The sequence below is a fragment of the Salmo trutta genome, chromosome 32 (genome assembly GCF_901001165.1).
Source record: "Salmo trutta chromosome 32, fSalTru1.1, whole genome shotgun sequence".
Lineage (NCBI taxonomy): Eukaryota > Metazoa > Chordata > Actinopteri > Salmoniformes > Salmonidae > Salmo > Salmo trutta.
In genome coordinates, this window is record NC_042988.1 from 32,291,473 (window position 1) to 32,313,913 (window position 22,441).

General features: G+C 40.1%; 1 protein-coding gene across 1 annotated transcript; it reads left to right on the plus strand.

The window, feature by feature from the left end:
* The first annotated feature begins 10,587 nt into the window (after positions 1 to 10,587).
* Positions 10,588 to 21,731, plus strand: LOC115171728 (sterile alpha motif domain-containing protein 9-like). Its single transcript, XM_029728813.1, has 3 exons — positions 10,588 to 10,678; positions 12,285 to 12,322; positions 16,706 to 21,731. Exons 2-3 carry the CDS (start codon positions 12,298 to 12,300, stop codon positions 21,292 to 21,294), a joined length of 4,614 nt encoding a protein of 1,537 aa, XP_029584673.1. The 5' UTR covers positions 10,588 to 10,678; positions 12,285 to 12,297; the 3' UTR covers positions 21,295 to 21,731.
* The last annotated feature ends 710 nt before the right edge of the window (positions 21,732 to 22,441 follow it).

Genomic DNA, 22,441 nt, shown 5'->3' on the forward strand with positions numbered 1-22,441 from the left:
CTCTCTTCTGTTGTTCATCACCTCCACTCTATCCCTCTCTCTCTATCCCTCTCTCTTCTGTTGTTCATCACCTCCACTCTATCCCTCTCTCTCCATCCCTCTCTCTTCTGTTGTTCATCACCTCCACTCTATCCCTCTCTCTCTATCCCTCTCTCTTCTGTTGTTCATCACCTCCACTCTATCCCTCTCTCTCTATCCCTCTCTCTTCTGTTGTTCATCACCTCCACTCTATCCCTCTCTCCATCCCTCTCTCTTCTGTTGTTCATCACCTCCACTCTATCCCTCTCTCTCTATCCCTCTCTCTTCTGTTGTTCATCACCTCCACTCTATCCCTCTCTCTTCTGTTGTTCATCACCTCCACTCTATCCCTCTCTCTCTATCCCTCTTTCTTCTGTTGTTCATCACCTCCACTCTATCCCGCTCTCTATCCCTCTCTCTTCTGTTGTTCATCACCTCCACTCTATCCCTCCCTCTATCTCTGTCTCTCATGCAAGGATCACTTTAGCCAGAGATGAAGAGGTTTTTGAATTGTGTTAAGTTTTCTTTGGTTTAATTTTTTTGGTTTATTATTTTCATTTCTGGAAAAATCGCCAGAGTTGTTGTTTTAGTTTTTGTCAAACTTGCTGTTGTTTGTTTTATGATGATTTTTACGGATGTTTTTTCGACAGCTCCATGCCGTGTTCAGCTGCTCTCTTGTCCCCTGCTCTTACTGCTCGTAAGCAGAAACTAAAATACTCCTGGTTCGACGCGCACCTCAGCAAACGCAGCCCACCACAGGAATGTTATGGATACGGACACTGCAGTTCTCAGTGGGGGTGGTTCATTTGGTGTGGTTGTTAGACAGTCAGTGTTTTGGTTCAGGAGCGGGCCTGATGGTTCTAATGTATAGTCAGATCAGGTGTGAGATTCAGAGGCTGCTCCCCCTCTCTCACAGCCTCTACTGCCCAGCCCAGCCCACCCTCTCTCCCATCCCCATGTTGTCCTCTCCACACACACATCCTCCACTCCATCAGGCCTCACTCACACTGGTGCTTTATTTTCCATAGGCTGTCGAGGAGCTTTCTGGCAGAATGAAAAGACAGACTCCTATACCACTATCCCTCTCCGTCAGCCTGAATACCATATAAACTGACGCAGTACTCGATTTCTATGCAAAGACAGAGGTTCGCGCTCAGAACCATCAACCATCAGTCCACCAACCATCTGCCAATTGTCTAGCCCCCTCCTTTCCAGCCCCCTGGCATTTTTCATACCTGCCAGCACTAGGCAGACTCCAAACTACCCTTCCCACTGCCCCATCACTGTGGTGTCTTTGTAATTCAGTCTCACTGATATCCCTCATACATACACAGCTCAGGAGGAGGACCACTGAGTAGACTCTGCTTTCCCCTGTTGGCGCTCTAGCTTTGTGTAAGGTACATCTGTAAAGTACAGTTGTTCATTGTGATGATTTCAAGAGCTTTTAGATAACACTAATAACCTGCTGAGTGGTGGGGATGGGGGTTTCTGGGAGTCCTTCCTCATGTGTCATGTGCCAACTGGACTAAAATATATACTTCAGCCCTGCCATTTACCATTGAGTTGTCTCTGCTGTCAAATGAGCCTTCAATTCCCATGATTCAGTAGTTTTGAGACTACATTTCCTCCTGAATCCTAGACTTAAAGGCACATGGTCATGGAGGAATGTTGGCTGGGAGGAGGGGGTAATATTTGGGCCAGGACATATGAGGCAGTACCTTGTCCCAGCTATCAAAAGAAAACAGGCAGTCTGGGTGTACTGTTGATGGGTCACATCGGGTACCCCTTTTATAAAACCAAAAACATGGTTTCTTTTTTTGGGGGGGGGGGGGGGGGGGGGGGGGTTGGGGAGGTTTGACAAAAAGTAGAAACTAAAGTACAAAAAAAAGTGTTTAAAAAAAGTTCTAAAGTATGTTTTTTGCTGTGCACTCCTTGGCTGAGAGGCCTCGTTCTGTCTCTGCAAGCCTTTTTCCCCCAACTGTGGCACTCTGACTGGGGCTACCTTCTGGAACGCTGTATCGCTGGTGTTCATTTCTGACTTTCAGCCTCGAGTGCACCACCCACAGAACAGAACATTGCCACAGATCTGGGATTTTAAGGTTAGGGTCCAGGTGGGGACCACCGCATCAGCAGGGCCAGGACACACCTCACAGTTTTGTTGTTCGGTACCAAGTCTTAAAAGGGGGAAGGCCCTCTAGCAAGAGTTGTTTTTCGTACTCGTGTGACATTAGCAACAATCACTAATTGCCTGTTTCTGAAAAACCTGAATTGTTTTGCTCCACGCTGGGCTCCCGAGGCTACAGACTGGAATAGGGTCACAAAAAAGGGATTGGGGGGTCAAGCCTCAGAGGCGTCCCAGGATTCTCTGTGCAGCACCAGCACTGAGAGACCCCCTGTCACTCTACCCCCCCCACCCCTACCCCACCTTATTGACACACCAATATACACCATGGATGACTGGTGTAGGAAGTCAAGAGAATCTCCCTTTTTCAATCACTCAAAGGCAACTGGAGTTTAAGCAAAGTTTGCTTCTCTATCATGGACCAGAGTAGGTTCTGGGGTAGGGACCCCATTTTCAAGAGGAAAACAAAAAAGCAAATATTTCTCAAGGGCCTGGGTTGAATATGCACATGCTAGTTTATATACATATATACATCCAAGTGTGTGTGTGTGTGTGTGTATATATGTATACAGCTAGGTTTCTCTTTCCACTTTACCCTAAGCCCGCTCTCTCTGCCCCAGGTCCAACCTTGCCCCTATGTATTCTCCTTCTCTGTATATTTCCCAGAAGATAAATATAATATTAACATATCAGAGTAATACAAAAATAAAGAATACAAATACTTGAATCAAAAGAAGCGCCAATATTGTAATGTGAACACTTTGTAATAATTTTGTCTCATTCATACACTTCCTAGATATTTGAGAACATCTGTTCCGAGTGAACTACATTTGAAAAATGAGGATTGTTAAAAACAAAGATTGGTAAGAAAAAAAAAGGCTAAATGACATCTGTTGTATCTGAGTGTTTGCACAAGGTTGCCTGTACTGTATGGTTCATGGATGGATGGATGTGTCTGTTTGACAGACAGTATGTATGAGGTTTCAAACGATTGTGAGCCTGTGATTTACAGCGGGATTGTCTCCGCTTTTTCATTTTATTTCTATTCAGTATATTAGTTTTACGTTTTATTTTTGGCTTATCAAAAGTATATTCTGATGTTTATTGTTATTAGACTCTAGCGTTGCACTGAGTGTCAGCCCTCCCCTCAAGCTAATCGAACAACGCCAGATAAAGTACTGGGGGCAGACGGCGACTTCACGTGTAAATGTTTACTCAAGGACTTAAGAAAATAAGTGTGTTTAATCTGTAATATGTTTATCTACCTTGTAGTGGCTTTCATTGTGGAATAATCCAAGAAAAAAATATGGATTATTAATTATAATTATTGCACCATTTTTTTCAGATTATAAACATAAAGTATAGAAAAGCAACAAAAAAAATCTAATATTGAAAAAAGTTACAAAAAAAGTATTTTTGAAGACCTGTGGCCATAGAGTTTGGGTAGAGAGACTTGTAGCTCTCCCTGTCTATTCAGGGAGAAACCGAAAGACAAGACATCAGAAGGAGGGTTGGTTACAAGGCTCACTTCAGAGGTGCCTACCTTTTTGGTTTGTTAGCTTTCGTTCAGTTTCATTTTTGTTCAAATCTCATGTGTTATGTTTGCTTGTTTTCTGCAAGGCCACTGACGGTTTACAACCTTTTTTGTTCTTCTGAAGTTCGAGGAAAAGGAATTACCTGTATGAAAATGTTGGAAAAACAAAAGAAAAGGACAAATACTTCCATTTTAAAAAGAATAACAAAAACACTTTACAGAATGAAGATTTTAATATTGTGCTACTTTCAGAACTCTGGGATCCAACAGTGTTGTCGTGTTATATTTGACCTTTGGCATCTTTGTTCTATGTTGATTTCATGGACTATCTAAAGCCTGTGCGTTTTTATTGATTACATTTTTCCTTTTGTAAAAAAAAATACATAATTGCTCACTATCTTGCACACATAAAGTGGATCTTGTCTCAGGAAGGCCAGGGTTCCAGAGTTCCAACTCCACTCCATTTTAATGTACGGGGGGAAAAAATGATTAAAAAAATGAAGCACTGAAATTTATGGATTTCAGAAAGAGAGAAAATATCCTTTGTTTCTAAATCCGTAGCAGTTTACAGTGCCTTCAGAAAGTATTCACACCCCTTGACTTTTACCAAATTTTGTTGTTACAGCCTGAATTTAAAATGTATTAAAGTATTAGATTTTTTTGGTCACTGGCCTACACACAATACCCCATAATGTCAAAGTGGAATTATGATTTTCTAAATTTGACAAATTTTATAAAAAATGAAAAGCTGAAATGTCTTGAGTCAATAAGTATTCAACCCCTTTGTTATGGTAAACCTAAATATGTTCAGGAGTAAACATGTACTTAACAAGTCACATAAGTTGCATGGACTCTGTGTGCAGTAATAGTGTTTAACATGATTTTTGAATGACTACCTCATTGTTCCCCATACATACAATTATCTTTAAGGACTCTTTGTCGAGCAGTGAATTTCAAACAGATTCAACTATAAAGACCAGGGAGGTTTTCCAATTCCTCGCAAAGAAGGCCACCTTTTGGTAGATGGGTAAAAAAAAAAAAAAACAGGCATTGAATATCCCTTTGAGCATGGTGGTTATTAATTACAATTTGGATGGTGTATCAATGCACCCAGTCACTACAGAGATACAGGCCTCCTTCCTAACTCTGTTGCCGGAGAGAAAGGAAACTGCTCAGGGATTTCACCATGAGGCCAATGGAGACTTTAAAACAGTTACAGAGTTTAATGGCTGTGATAGGAGAAAACTGAGGATGGATCAACAACATTGTAGTTACTTCACAATACTAACCTAATTGACAGAGTGAAAAGAAGGAAGCCTGTACAGAATAAAAATATTCTGAAACATGTATCCTGTTTGCCACAAGGCACTAAAGTAATACTTCAAAAATGTGGCAAAGCAATTAACTTTTTGTCCTGAATACAAAGTGTTATGGTTGAGAGTACCACCCTCCATATTTTCAAGCATAGTGGTGGCTACATCTTGTTATGGGTATGCTTGTAATTGTTAAAATCCTATAGGAAAACCTTGTTCAGTCTGCTTTCCACTAACTAGACACTGGAAGAGTAATTCACCTTTCAGCAGGGCAATAACCTAAAACACAAGGCCGAATCTATGCTGGAGTTGCTTACCAAGAAGGCCGTGAATGTTCCAGAGTGGCCGAGTTAGTTTTTACTTAAATCTGCTTGAATGGCAAGACCTAAAAATGGTTGTCTAACATTGATCAACAAACAATTTGACAGAGCTTGAAGGATTCTGAAAAGAATAAATGGACAAATGTTGCACAATCCAGGTGTGGAAAGAGACTTGGACTCTCATGCGATTCTAACATGTATTGACTCGGGGGTTGAATACTTATCTATCTTATCTGATCAAGATATATTCGTATTTTATTTTTCATGAATTTTGTACAAATATTATTCTTTTTCTTACACTTTGAGATTAGACAATTGTGTGTAGATCATTGCTAAAAAAATTACAATTAAATCCATTTGAATCCCATTAAGTAACAACAAAATGTGGAAAAAGTCAAGGTGTGAATACTTTATGAAGGAACTGTACGTATTAACCAAATAATGGACTTTAAATGAACTTTAAAAAAAAGAGTGCTTTATATACATCTTATTAAAATTACTTTACATTTAAAAACAAAATTATTTGATTTTGATTGTTACAAAAAATGACCGTGAAAGAACATGCAAATTCTGTATGTTTTGAATCTTTATTGTATTTTCTTAGAGGTCCTGTCCTGACTGAATAAGGACCATTGTGCATTACTCTGTCTTTCCTCTGTCATTCTCTCTTATGGCGGGTATTAAAGAACAGGGGAAAAAACTGACGTCGCATTTATTTGGGGGATGTTTTTAAAACTAGCTGGTTGTAAAGGATCATGATCTATGCACAAGTTTGGGGGGTGGTGGGGGGGACTTTGATGGGTACAAGGCACATTTTATGCAGGGGTTTTGGGATCCACTGTTTTTATTTGGTTGGGTAGGCCTACCCCCCCACCCCAAGACTCCAACATCCGGCTTCCTTAATTCAGATTGACATTGCACTACATGGCTACGCTGTTTTCAGATTGACCTCGCGCTACATGGCTATGCTGTGTATTCAGATTGACCTTGTGCTACATGGCTACGCTGTGTATTCAGATTGACCTACCGCTACATGGCTATGTTGTGTATTCAGATTGACCTTGTGCTACATGGCTACGCTGTGTATTCAGATTGACCTACCGCTACATGGCTATACTGTGTATTCAGATTGACCTCGCGCTACATGGCTATACTGTGTATTCCTAAACCAATGAGCGTCTTACTCTTTAGCACTGTGCCCGTCACCCCCAAGGCTAAGTATGTTCTGTCGTTTCATTCAGTTAGTTATTTAGTTTTTGTTGGGATGATGGGTGGGACGGGGATTTGGGGTTAGGGCTGCTTTTTGACTTTTTTGTTTTTGAAATATTAAGAAAAAATGTCTGTACTGAGATTTAAAGAAAAGTCAGTGGCTTGTAATGATTTATTTTCTCAATGTATCTCTTTCTCCTCATAGAATGTGATTGTTAAATGACATGCACCGAAAACAATGTTTTCATGAACTATGGAGCTTCTTTCAAACTATTAATAAAATTGCAGTTTTTTCTTGGCTGTTAAAGAGTGTTGGGGTCAGTTCTTGATGTTAGTGTTTGTCAATTAGTTTACAGATTGGAGTTTTCCCTATTAGATCCTGTTCTGAGGGCAGCTGTGCGTTAAGGGCATCACCACTAGTACACCTATACAGGCACAGTGACCTATGTACTAGCTCTGTAAGTCTTCCATTCTCATCCTGTAGGTGGGTTTGTTGAGCAACCATAGTTGGGTGACTCCTTGACACTGTTGAAAAGAGAGGTGAGGTGGGACCAATAGTTGACCATTGCTTACGATCTTGCACACACTTGAAAAAGCAATGACATCAGATCCGGTAGAGTCAGAAACTCTTTCCCACCACCTGTCAGAGTGGGTTAGAACATATCTCCATCTGAAACTCCTGTACTCTTATTTTTGCCATCAGTGTCCACTCCCCTTTTAAAAAACATTAGGGGGGCATGTCACGCACCCTCAGCGTGGTTCGCTCAGGGCTTCAGAGTGATCTGTCGGTGGCTGGCGTAGTGGTTCTCCTGTGCTTGTCTGGCCTGGGGGTTGGCGTACACAGGGGACTCTGTTTCTTCCAGGGGTGTAGGCACAGGATGGTTATTTTGAGCACTTCCAGCTCCTTGACACCCACTGTGCATTTCCTCATAGATGGGGGCTTGTGTTATGACGTTTTCTCAGCTTAGCTTGAAACGGATATGAGGCATACTTTTATACTGACAAATGTACTCATGACTTTATACCTGACTAAAATTAGATGTGGAAACAATGTTCATCATGTGTCTGGAAATAAACTGAAGTAATTCCGAGAGTGACAGTGAGGACTGCCCCTTCCTTTAGATTTCGACATTAACATGTAAGTCGCTCTGGATAAGAGCGTCTGCTAAATGACTTAAATGTAATGTAAATGTAAACATGCTTGGTTGTGGTATGGTGGTAAGGTTCAGGTTGATTAGGCTACTTACACACTCCGCTGCACACAGCCAGATGAGGACGAGGAGAAGCAGGCCAGCTGCTGCAGAGATGGCGTAGATCAGTGGGGGGTAGCTGGAGCACTGACACACACACTGCACAATCAATACACACACACTTTTATCCAAATACATAGTAAACGTAAATCTGGGACACTCCAATCAGTATGATATGTTTGGTATGGTATGTAATCATTTGTGGATGTCCATTATCCATTTCGTATGTTACGAATTACAATTTGGTGTGGCTAACGTTAGCTAGGCTATGGTTTAGGGGTTAAGGTTAGCTGACATGGGTTAGCTAACATGCTAAGTAGTTGCAAAGTAGTAAGTAGTTGTAAAGTTGCTAATTAGCTAAACAAATGTAAGTTGTCCGTGAAGGGATTCGAGACTGCATTCACGGTAAACGCTGCATATGTCGGCTCAATCGGAAATGACTTTTACCTTTATTTCGCGGAATCTGTAACACTTCAGCTTTACACATTGAATAAAGCCCTAAATCAAGGTCAGAATACGGAGTATCTGTAGACACATCTTCGCCACACCTTCATTTCATTGATCTCCACCCCAACGAAAAGCGGGGTGAATAGCATTCTTTTCTCATGCTTGAATTTAAGGTCAGAATACGTGGAGATAACAGTGCATAAAAAGGGAATTACATTCCATTTACTTGCGTTTAACTCGGGTCGGAATTCCCCCCAATGAGAATGAGGACACAGGATGAACAGGGCTTAAAGCCTGCACCCTCAGTAACTCTCCAGGTCCATGGTTGGTGACCACTGATAGTTCCTGCTCAGTGGTACAGCCAAGTCATGATCACGTACCTGTCCCTTCAACAAACAGGAAGAATTCCAGACTGCCGGAGACTGTTCGGTCAGAGGGGTCAGCTGTGTAGACAAACTCACATATGTACAGGCCTGTGTCTGTGCGCTGTAGATGGGCTATGGTCACGTTGAGCAGGTCAGAGTTCAATCCGCCTGTGACCTTCAGGCGATCTTTGTACAGCCGGTTAACCCTCACCGTCCCGGGATTCCGGTCCTTGGCCATGAACAGCACCTCCCTCTCAGGCCGGACACACCTGTGGGTCAGGTAGAGACTGACAGGGGTTCTACCTGTCTGTTCAGGTGTACAGGAGAGATCCACTGACTGCCCCTCTGACCTCTTTATGTACATCACCTCCTGACGGTCTGGAGAGATGGTTGTGGGTTAGTGAGGGTAATGGATTAAAACTCATGCAAGTTACTCATAACCTCCATTGTGTATTAATGATAACCTTTTGGTATTTGCAGACGATATGATTGAATGGATAAATGAACAATATATTTTCTTTTCCAACAAAGCCAAGCACAACTTTTATTCTGTTCCTAAAAAACGTAGTTTTAATCTCAGTCCCCGGAGGAAAACCCTCAATGGAAGTGCTGCAGCAGAAATTCACCACTTACCAATGCTGATCATCAGTGTGAGAATGAATATCCAAATCAAATACGAGCTGGTCCTCATGATCCACTTTACCTGCTCTAGCATATCATCCTAATGTTGAAGCATGTGAGGAGGACTGTTTCCTGTAGGGTACTAAACTGTGAAGCTCTGCAGTCATGCATTGTGTACATGTATAGTTCTCCCACTTGAAAGCCCCAACTATCAACAATCTAAATGAATACATTCTGAAAGTGCAGTGTGGTATAACTTTTATGTGCAAATTGAATTCCAGCCTAAATATTGATATTTGGGTAACACTTTACACTTTAAATAACACCCACTCATAACACCTTTATGACAGTTTCAATATCATGCATAACAACCTTTATAACACATGTATTCAACATCATTTATAAGGAGTTTTCAAAATGAAACTCCCTTTAAATAAAATTGTATTAATCCGTTGTAAAATTGAAATGTGTATCTTTACTGTCACAGTACCAAAACTCCTTACACACTATTCAAGCAACAGGCTGGGAGCAGCACAGAGCCACAATGGCAGTAGGGGAGGGCAGCAGCCCCGGATTTAGCATATTTCAAATACAAGACATAGCTGTGCTTGATTGAGCTTGCCTGGCGCGCTCTAGTCTTGTTTATATTGTGGGGGGCAACCCGTCTGCCTAGGGAGACTAGGCGAGCTCCATTGACTAATCAAATGGAATAGCCCCAAAAGTGCAGACCCCACATGCCCAAGATTTGAAATACTATCTGATCCCAGGTCTGGAAGGCACCTGAGTAATTGTTTACCATTGTAATGTGTTACCATTGTAATCTATAGCTGCGACCTGAAGACTAGCTCCACAAATTAATGCCTATCTCAGCAGGCTAACACAATGTTGTGGTGTGCAGGAGACCTGGGCTTCAACCCATCCTCTTAGTAACACCAGTAACCATCTGGTTACTGCCACCAGATTTTTCTACTAAAATAACCTTTTGTACTTTAATGAAAAGGGACTTCTTTTGAAGAGCCCTTATAGGCCTAATGCAATTGAAGAATGACCCAATTGTTTCTTTAAGTTTCTATTTCCTGAAGTTTCGATTTCCTGCTCAGCACAACCCCCATAGTTTCAGTGTTGTAACATTTAGCTGTTGAAACAGAATTAACTCATTAAGTACCATATCTGATTGGAGAAAAATACTTTATGACAATATGTATCAAACAGTTAAATATGTGTATGCACCAAGGATAAGATAGTTATGTTCATTATTATTCAATACATTGTCAGCCCCATAACATCACACTTACTCTTTAAAAGTTAAAAAGGATGGACTTTATTCAAACGCGTGGGGGGCATTAGGACAAAGTGCATGCCTGTGTGGACTGCCCTTGCAGAAGACACACCTTGTTGCTATGCCCAGAAAATAAAAGCAACCACACTGTCAGGTAGTCACTTCATATGGTGAATACCACTTCAGCCGTCAGTTTCAAGGTGAGCAGTATGAAATGTACTTAAACATTGTGGAACATTTGTATTTTGTAAGAAGCTAATTGAATTCCATAATAATCATAAAGGCTTTTAAAAGTGCAATGTGTGTATGTTTAGTTGTGGATTCAAAAGTGTATAATTACTAAGGGCATAAGATTATCACAATCTACGAAGTTACCATTAAACATTGCCATTTCATCTCTAGAATCTCTGTATAAATTATTCAGCTATTAAGTATGATATCTACATGAACTTTTAGTGAATAACATTTTATTACGATTGCACAGAATTTAAGGTATTTATATATAAAATTTAGAAACAAGAACTGGAATTGAATTGTTTATGTTTTGGAATCTGGACTCCCTGCAGGAATTATAGGGTGAGAAACACATGCAGTTACATGTGTTTCAAACTTTTAAATTAAGTTCATATACTTCCAACTAATGAAAGTTAAACATAGAAAATTGTATTTTAAAGAGGAAGATCTGAGGTCTATAGGTGTAGTAGACCTTACAGTGAAATGCTTACTTACAAGTTCATGTATGAGGGTGGATAAACACCCATCTGAATCCCCGTTTACACCTTGTGCTAACATGTGGTTGTTGTGTTCCTATCAAGGTGACCCAATCACTTTCTGATCAAGGTTTCTTGTTTCTACACATGTATTTTATATGTTTATTAACCAGCCACCTTGTTTACAGTGTGACTTGATTTCCTGATCCCTCCCTATATGCAAATTATTTAAAACAAATTGTTTCAAAATAATGATTATTTTATGTTAATACAAATAATGATGCCTTAGGTCAAAGGTGCCACCTGTCAATGATTTTAGAGGGGGGTATAATGAAATGTATTTATATAGCCCTTCTTACATCAGCTGATATCTCAAAGTGCTGTACAGAAACCCAGCCTAAAACCCCAAACAGCAAGCAATGCAGGTGTAGAAGCACGGTGGCTAGGAAAAACTCCCTAGAAAGGCCAAAACCTAGGAAGAAACCTAGAGAGGAACCAGGCTATGAGGGGTGGCCAGTCCTCTTCTGGCTGTGCCGGGTGGAGATTATAACAGCACATGGCCAAGATGTTCAAATGTTCATAAATGACCAGCATGGTCAAATAATAATAATCATAGTAGTTGTCGAGGGTGCAACAAGTCAGTAACACAAGAGTAAGTGTCAGTTGGCTTTTTCATAGCCGATCTTTGAGAGTATCTCTACCGCTCCTGCTGTCTCTAGAGAGTTGAAAACAGCAGGTCTGGGACAGGTAGCACGTCCGGTGAACAGGTCAGGGTTCCAGCAGGTCTGGGACAGCAGGATGATCAAATGGTTTGATCATCCAGTAAGATATCCAGATACAATACCTCTAACTACCTCCTAAGGAGGACAGGAAGATCAGATCACAATCAGTTATTTTAACCATCTACACCTGTCTAAAAATCTAAATGCAGACAAGATCAGGACACACGATGCATGTTAGCACCAGGTATAAACAGGGCTTGAATGATTTCATTGTAGGTCATTTGTCAAGGTAAAAAAATAAGGCATATTGAGATCAACGATTCATTTTTCACTTTTGCCTTGATAACCCTTCCTTTTATTTTCATCTCTCAAAGATGCCGAAATGAAATGACATGCAGTGTCTACAATATGGGTAAGTCAGATAAATCAAACTGTCAAATACTTTTATACTGTGTAGTTTTACAGAACATTGAATGAATATCTATCAGTGAAATTTGGATTCTGTTTCTGATCAATTCTATACTATAAGTAGAGATTGCCTAGATATGTTTAGCTCCAAGTTTCATCCATTTTAAATAATTGGCCAAAGTTTTATAATGACCTGGAATAAGAAAATAAAAAATGTGATGTGTCACAGTTCTTAAGCCTAGTCATAACATGTAATCAGAGAGGAATGGCTATTATCCATCATCTGATGAATGTTTAAATATAAATATGGTCATTCTTGAAATGAGGTGGCTTTTGCATCCCTCACTTTTGCCACCATGAAAAACACGTACACATTTCAAATAGATGCACATCGTATATGTTTTTGTTTATATTGAACAGTTTATCAGTGATAAAACATAATGCAAGTGCTTGTATGCATTGTTTAAAGTACTATAGGGCAAGCAAATTAGCTTGAGCCAGCAGTGATGAGTAGAGTTGTAGTGACATGGTTTGGGGATTTAGAGATATCTATTGATTTTGGATATACATTACCAGTCAAAAGTTTGGACACACCTACTCATTCAAGGGTTTTTCTTTATTTTTACTATTTTCTATATTGTAGAATAATAGTGAAGACATCAAAACTATGAAATAACACATATGGAATCATGTAGTAACCAAAACAGTGTTAAACAAATCAACGTATATTTTAGATTTTAGATTCTTCAAAGTAGCCACCCTTTGCCTTGATTACAGCTTTGCACACGCTTGGCATTCTCTCAACCAGCTTCATGAGGAATGCTTTTCCAACGGTCTTGAAGGAGTTCCCACATATGCTGAGCACTTGTTGGGTGCTTTTCCTTCACTCTGCGGTCCAACTCATCCCAAACCATCACAATTGGATTAATGTCGGGTGGTTGTGGAGGCCAGGTCATCTGATGCAGCAAACCATCACTCTCCTTCTTGGTCAAATAGCCCTTAAAACAGCCTGGAGGTGTGATTTGGGTCATTGTCCTGTTGAAAAACAAATGATAGTCCCACAAAGAGCAAACCAGATGGGATGGTGTATCGCTGCAGAATGCTGTGGTAGCCATGCTGGTTAAGTGTGCCTTGAATTCTAAATAAATCACTGACAAATCAGTGTCATGACGTTGCCCTCTTTGGGTACAGCGAGCACTATTCCCTCTCCCTCTGCACCATCCCCCTCTCTCTGTTACACTCAGGCTGCTGTGGTCAGAAAGGTCGTAAATCCCTGGAGGAGAATCCTGCCTCAGGGCCAGACAGTATAGAGAGAGTGAGTTTTCATAGAGAGAACAAAGGAATTTCTTCCACCTCACAGAACTGGAGGTCCAAACAATATTTATGTTCTGGAGAATGTATAAAAGATCAGTGAAAAATCCAGCTACGAACTGGTCCCTTTGGTACAATTTTGTGAAACTCATGAGAGACAATACATTACCATAACGCTGTTTATACAATAGCCTCAGTTATGAGGCTTACATCTAATTGTTGTATAAAATGAATGAGTAAAGATGATACTATTTGTGAAATGATGTGATGCTATGTAATGATGTTAATGTGAGAGAATTGTATTTCTGTTTAAAGTTTCACTAAGTCATTGGCACGCCCCCAGGGGCACAGACAGGACCTGGCATCATGAGACAGCCCTTTTCTATGTTCCGAATAAAACCCCCACCTGGGTTTTCTATCACCAGACCAGCTTACCTCAATTTCGAGGGGGTTAAGGGTTGAGACGAGACCAGTACCTCTATCATAGAGGGAAATAAGGTTTAAGTAGATTGCTGAATCTTTTAACCATACCACGTGTTTAAACTCTTAGACTATTGATACCGACAGAATAAGAACAAGTCTTTGATATTAATTACTAGTCTGCAGCTAGGAATTCGGTATCATTGAACGCGAAGACCGACAACCGCCGAAACATCTATTCTATAACGACATGAATAAATGTCACTCTAAACTATCCATTCTAACCACGACACACAGACAGAGAGACAGAGAGACAGAGAGAGAGACAGAGAGACAGAGCGAGAGAGAGAGAGAGAGAGCGGACAAACTCTCCAACAGAAACAAACTTTTCAACAGAGATCCCGACGACACACTGAGCGTAAATATATATATTGATTGCAATTATTCCCAAATGAGTGAGCGTTCATGTGCAAAGGATTATCATTTCAATTGTTATAATTATCAACTTTGTAGTGTCTCTTATCTTTTGCGCACTTATCAGTCCCTTTGTCTAACAAGCCGGTTTAGCCCACTAGGGCACATTCCCCTATCATTTCTTTGTAACCATATCTACTTTGTTTGTTTGTGTTATGCATTTCTGTGAATTACTTAGTTAGTAAATAAATGATTTTAAGACAATTGATGTATGGATGACTCATAGTGAAGACTGGGTTCGTGCAGATAACCAACAATTTACGACGTTTGGAATGAGACTACCGTGAGGTAAAGAATAATTCATTAATCAGAAGACTAAGTGATCAGATATTAAAATATCTGAAAGTTATATTAGGAAAATTATAACTTTGTAATCTGAATATTTTCCTTGGTGCCCCGACTTCCTAGTTAATTACAGTTACATGATTAAGTAGTTTAATCACGTAATAATAATTACAGAGGATTTTTGATAAAGATTAATCTTCAGTTTAATGATGCCAAAGACACGACACCAGCAAAGCACCCTCACACCATCACACCTCCTCCTTCATGCTTCACAGTGGGAACCACACATGCGGAGATCACCTACTCTGCGTCTCACAAAGACACGGTGGTTGGAACCAAAAATCTCAAATTTGGACTCATCAGACCAAAGGACAGATTTCTACCGGTCTAATGTCAATTTCTCTTGTTTCTTGGCTCTAGCAAATCTCTTTTAGTAGTGGTTTCTTTGCAGCAATTTGACCATGAAGGCCTGATTCACGCAGTCTCCTCTGAACACTTGATGTTGAGATGTGTCTGTTACTTGAACTCTGTGAAGCATTTATTTGGGCTGCAATTTCTGAGGTACAGTTAACTTTAATGAACTTATCCTCTGCAGCAGAGGTAACTCTGCGTCTTCCTTTCCTGTGGCGGTCCTCATGAGAGTCAGTTTCATCATAGTGCTTTATGGTTTTTGAAATTTTCCTGATTGACTGACCATCATGTCTTACAGTAATGATGGACTGTCGTTTCTCTTTGCTTATTTGAGCTGTTCTTGCCATAATATGGACTTGGTCTTTTACCAAATAGGGCCATCTTCTGTATACCACCCCTACCTTGTCACAACACAACTGATTGGCTCAAACGCACTAAGAAGGAAAGAAATTCCACAAATTAACTTTTAACAAGACACACCTGTTAATTGAAATGCATTCCAGGTGACTACCTCATGAAGCTGTTTGAGAGAATGCCAAGTGTGTGCAAAGCTGTCATCAAGGCAAAGGGTGGCTACTTTGAAGAATCTCAAGTATAAAATATATTTTGATTTGTTTAACACTTTTTTGGTGTTATGATTCCATATGTGTATTTCAATAGTTTAGATGTCTTCACTATTATTCTACAATATAGAAAATAGTCAAAATAAAGAAAAACCCTTGAATGAGTAGGTGTGTCCAAACTTTTGACCAGTACTTTACACTACCGGTCAAAAGTTTTAGAACACCTACTCATTCAAGGGTTGGAACCAAATATTTGGACTCCAGACCAAAAGACACATTTCCAACAGTCCAGTGTCCAAGGAAAATGATTAGCTAATCACACCATTTGAGAATGATTTAGTCTGTCTGAAAATAAGTGTTATTGGTTAATCATATCACTATAACAAATTATTAAGTTAATGACCTTAGATTTGAGCATCTCTGGCCTCCATTTAAGAAAATCCTCAGTTACCTAAAATGTGTCATTGGTGTTACCGTCATGGGTGTTACGACTCCTACTGATGGTATAATGTTATCATAATGGTAAAAAAAATCATTTTAAAGGCATCAAGCTGCCATATTAGTTGATTTAGAATGGGAAGATGTGCCCAAACACATTTAAACACATGTTTCCAAAATTCCATGTCCAAAGCCACCACAATTCTAGAATGACCCATGTACAATATGTACAACATTCCTTGGATAAAATGAATGCCTGATGGGAAATCTCAATCGAAAATGGTTATTAGTCTATGCTCAGGGTTGGGGTACATTCTAAAATCAGACATTAGGCAGTGAATTGAAATTCAATTAATTATTTTCAATTAATTTATTGGATTTTAACTTCCTGAAATGACAAAATTTTCAATATGATTCACTCCAACCCAGGTGCAAATATTGATATACCATGAAGTCTTACATGGGGAGTATTCTTTTTTTTACAGAGTGGAACGAATTGCCATGTGGCAAATGGACAGAATCCCATGTGAGCTCCTGGTTAAAATCCATTGGAGTAAAAGAGAAGTACATTCTGAAACTGTACGAAGAGGAGGTAACAGGACCTTCACTAATGAGGCTGCAAAGAGAATATCTACGTGACACAATTGAAATGAAAGGTGGCCAAATTGAACTTCTGCTATCTAATCGTAATGATCTATTGAAGCCAAGACCACAGAAACTAAAAGCAGGCAGTAGCACACAGAGAGATACCAGAAATGATGAATCCAGTGCTGCATCCTCACAAGAGTCAAAAGACAAAGTTGAGAGGACCAGTGAAACAAGTGAAATAGGACCCATTTCCACAAGTGAAAATGAACAATCAGATGGCTCATCTTCTTCTCTAAGTAACTTCCGTGCATTTGATGAACATGACAAAGACTTCCGATATGTCAAGCACAGAGTTCTTCCACCAGAGACTGGAATTGAAAACATGATTGTTCCATGCCATGAATACAAGTCACTGGAAATTGCCCACAAATTAGAACCACTGAAGCTTAGAGTCAAAGTCGCAAGTGAGGTAATCAGATTTGCTTGTGGGTGCATGAACATGCGAACCAATGGCACAATACACTTTGGGGTCATGGATAAGATTAAAGGCAGCTACAAGCATGGTGAAATCATCGGAATACCAGTTGAAAACCAAAGTGACTTTGTGGATGCATTGGACTACATTGAAAACTGCTTCAAGGATTTAAACCACCATTCTGATGCCAGGAAATGCATAAAGAATCCAAAGTTTATTGAGGTAATTGACAAGGGGAGCAGTGGAGGAAACTGGATCATTGAATTTGACATTGTCCCAAAGGCAAGAGTGGTGAAAAACCAACTCTATAGTGTTACCATTCCAAAGTTCAGCGAGAAAACCAACAGAGTAATCTATGAGGAGAAAGCACCATACCACAGAGTAGGGGCCAATACACCCCGCATACCTGGTGAAGACTTAGTTAATTTCATTCAAGGACTGAAAGAGAAAGATCTACAGAGGGAAGAGGCAGAGTCTTCTACCAGTCAAACAGCTGCAGACACTAGAGAGGATCTTGGGAGAAAATTGTCAATTCTCTTGACCTGTGGAAAAAAGTACATGGATGACACCTTGTCATTCATCATTGTGACAAATAAGTTTCAAGAAGAACATCTGAAGACTATCAACTTCTTAGTGCACATGAAAATCTTCTGTGTTTTTGACTTTGATCCGGACTCCAAAACATCTGGACTTTGTGGACAATATCGTGAGCACCATGCTGCTAACCTCCACTTTTTGCATGACTTTGCTATTGATCCTGGTCTAAGCACCACTGACTTCAAGAAGAGCTTACAGCTATTTGATAGGACAAGCTGGATATTCTGCAATGGGCGGAATGATTACCTTGGTGGAGAAGATCCTTGTGATGAAAAGACCTGGATCAGAACAAAGAAAAAACAACTGAAAAGGACTGTCTCTGTCATCTGCAATGAAATCCTTCCTAAAGGTTCATTTGTGGTGCTTTTCTTGCTCATGTCTCAGGTTGAACAGCCACTTGTTGATACATTTCACGAATTCTATGCAGAAATGAATGGCCATGAGGATTTGGCTATCATTTCAGAGTCCATAGAGAACTACAACAAGTGGTCAAGTCACGCTCAAACATCTTGTGATTTGGAATCACTGGAACGAATCAGCATTGTTGGCATGCCAATGAGTCATGTAGATGCTACAATTCAAAGCATTCAGCTTTCCAATAAACAACTGATTCGATGCTTACCTGTGTTCAACAAAGGTCTGTGCTTCCTGAAGCCTATAGATGAAGACACAATGCTTTCTCTGGACATAGTCAGTGCTGATCAGTGTGAAGAAACAAACTTGGATGTAATGGGCAATGACCAAGTTAGTAACATTGAGAAGTATTTCTATCAAGGAGGGAAGATCAGCTGGATGCACTTGTGGCTTGCAGAAAATGTGAAGTGTGAAGAGGTCATTCAGAGAGACGCATACAAAGAAACAACCAAGATTTTAGAGGCCATTTTACAGGGTGATACAACAAATAGGTCCATTCAGAGTGTCAACATATGTCACCAACCTGGCAGTGGTGGAAGTACAGTCGCACAGCAGATCCTCTGGAACTGTAGAACCAAACTCCGGTGTGCAGTGGTTAAGCAATCATACCTAATTGAAACTGTTTGTCAGCATTCAGTACGCCTCCGAGAATATGAAGAGAAAGACAAAAACAGTTGTCTCCCGGTGCTCTTGCTGCTGGATGACTGTAATGCAGAGTATGTAGATGAGCTCAGGCGAGAATTAGGTAATGCAATTGCAACCATGAAGATCAATGCTTCGGCATTATGTTTCATCCTTCTTATCTGCAAAAGATGCCACAACCCAGAAAAGATGACCAGAAATTCCCAGACAGTATCAGTGACACACAATCTGTCTAAACAGGAGAAGATTCTATTCAAAAAGAAACGGCAAGAACTGATGTCTGAACCTATTGAGTCCATTCTAGCTTTTGTACTCATGAGTGAGGGATTTCAGAAGAGTTACATTGAGGGCTTTGTGAAGAACCTACTGGAGGATATTGACCACTCATCTCTCACCACTCGCCTTATCCGATTTGTGGCCTTGCTGAACTGTCATGTTCAGAACTCCTACATATCTGTGTCACACTGTGAGGCCTCCCTGGGCTTAGGCATCCAAATAGATCGCTTCCGTTACCATACATTTGTGAATTCTCTAAGTGAACAGGCCAGACTTGTTTTCATACAACTGAGAGAAAGTACAACACACATTTCATCCATTAAAATGCACCCTCTCGTAGCAAGGGAAATTCTGGAACAGCTGTCTGCCATTCAGCCTCAAAGCTCCATCGCAAAGGATCTTCTCCTTGACAAGGTTCTGATGGATCATAGGTTTGGCAGGGATGAATTTCTGAAGTTCCTCCGAGATCTGCTCATCAGACGCAACAAAATAAGCAGAGGTGATCCTGATGACAGTTCGTTCTCTCCTTTGATTGAGCATGTCTGTAGAGAGAAGCCTGATGGCCTTCAAAAAGCAACTGGACTTTTAGAAGCAGCATATACCTGCTTTGGAAAGGATGCATTTGTTGCCCAGCAGCTAGCACGACTGCTTTATACGAACAAAAGTTTCATTGAGGCCCAGCGTTGGGCAGAGGAAGCAAAAGCGCGCTGTCCACATGATACTTTCATCCTTGACACGGAGGGGCAGGTATACAAAAAGTGGTTTTATGAACAACATGATGCTCTGGGGAAAGCTGAGAAACCACCTGAAGAGGTATGTGAAATCATTGGTACAGCTCTGAAAGGAATTGCTGCCTTTCGTGCCTCTGAAAAAGCTCCCAAATCAGAGACAGTCAGTCTGAACAGCTCCTACTTTGGGGAAGTAGATGTTGGATGTCGGCTCCTTCAGCTCATATCCTCAGTGAATGTTTTTTCTACAAAAGATGGAAAATCTGAGCTTATGAGATACTTACTGACTGACGATATACCAGAAGCTGTTAGTAAACCCTGGAAGAAGTTTCATGGCCAGTTAAAAGGACTGCAAAAGAGTATTGAAAATGCTCTCGAGTGCATTTCTGAAGACCTAAGTTACTTTCGCACTGACATAAGTGAGGAAGAAGAGGAACTTGACACACGAGAACCTGAACAGGTAAACAATCCAAGGAAATGGCTTACAAGGAAAAGCGCTGTGTACGCTGGCTTTTTCTGTAATGTTGTTTCGCATGTAGACAGTCCAATGCCTGACTGTGCTGAAGATGTAATGGTCACTCCGTTCAAAAAACAAATGAAAATTTACGAGTTAGGAGGTGGGAATGTCACAACCATCCTCTCCCTGCTCTCTGACCACAAGACTGGGAGATGTGGCAAGAAGCTAGAGGAAATCATTTCCATGTATCCAGAGAACCCCAAAATGAAAGAACTTGACCAGACAGACCTGGTCAACTACATTTTCTCTCAGATAGCTCTTGCTTGTGCTATACCAGGTTCTCCAAAGCTAGTTGCGCTTACAAAACTTCAAGATCTCAGCATGAGATTTTACAGGGAAGGCAGCAAGTCAGCAAGTGCCTTCTTTTTGCTTTCAATCTTATTCTGGCCAGAGGACAATGAACCTAGCTCTGCAAAAAACAAAAAAGTCTTTATGTCAGCCATTGAGGACCTTCAAAGACTACGTCGGCTTAAAATTAAACCAAAAAAGAGCAGAATAGTGACTCACTTCTTTCTTGGAAAGGCAAGGGGTCTGAACAGGATTGTTCATAGGAGTGCTATTGAAAAGCAGATTAAGGGAAATCTCACGGAGAGAAGGCTCAAGTGGCTCGGTGGGGAAGTGTGGAAAACCCCACAGGTTGTCCAAATGCTGAAACGTGTTGAAGGATGGACAGAAAACGAGCATCTGTTTGTTCAAGGCAAAACCAAGGGAAGCAAGATCCGAGTCATCCCCTTGTATTCTGCCTCGTTACCAAATGCAAATGAAAACGTCACTTTTTACCTAGGATTCTCGTTCGATGGGGTGGTTGCTTTTGACATTAAAGTTCAGGAAGAGTAAGATATACTTCAACTTCATGTCCATATAAGCACAAAATGTGCTCCCAAAAGGTTTCTACTACATAGCGAAATGAGAGTAACCAAATTAATGTGATTTACATTTTCACTACTGTGATTGGTTAGCAGCTGATTAGGAACACTTCAGTAAATAATGTATTTGCAACATTTGAGAACTTGACAAGAAATACAAAGAGCAACATGTAAATACAATGGGAACCCTGGAACACAAACAGAGGGTAGATGGTCCTGTTAGAATAAGCTGCATTATGTAAATAGTGAATAACGTTGTATGTATAATGATGATGTCGTAAATAAATACCTTTTAATTGTCTTCTTGTCCATATACATATATAAATGATGTCTTAAAATCCAGTATTCAATGCATAATACCCATATGTATTGTAATTGAAGTTAGTCAAATAAAACTATGTAATTTGTTAAAAGCCTGTCAGGTGAAGTATTTTTGTTACCAGTGCAAAGGACTTGTTGATCCTAAAACCTACTCATTTAGTCAAATGCAGTATGTTCGTTTCGCACACCTAATATAATGCTGAATAAACTAAAAGTAAAAGATACATATTATATTTTATGTAAAAGACACTGCAGATTAACAAAATGGACGCACCATGTTTGATAAAATCGGATTTGTCCCAACAAAATCTACATTTGTCATAAAGTACTATACAGTAGTCTTTCTTTGACTTAGTTGTGTATTCTAGGTAGGTCTGTGAACAATTAGGCCTACTATGCTAATTAACAAATAACATAAATATTGTGGCTAATAATGAGTGCCAATAACTTAAAACAACAGGCTCAGGGGTAATTAAATCAATAATTCACTGTACAGTACTGTAGCATCTTCTTGTTGCTATTTGACTAACACAACTACAAAAGTATACTTAAGAAAATATCATGCTAGCTAACATTTGTAAGGCTGCGTTTACACAGGCAGCCCAATTCTGATATTGTTTTTCACTTATTGGTCTTTTGACCAATCACATCAGATCTTTTCATACCAGATCTTTTTCAGAGCTGATCTGATTGGTCAAAAGACCAATAAGTGAAAAAAAATATCAGAGTTGGGCTGCCTGTGTAGCCAAACTAGGTATGGAATTTAAATGATGTATAATTACCGTAAAACTTCAATG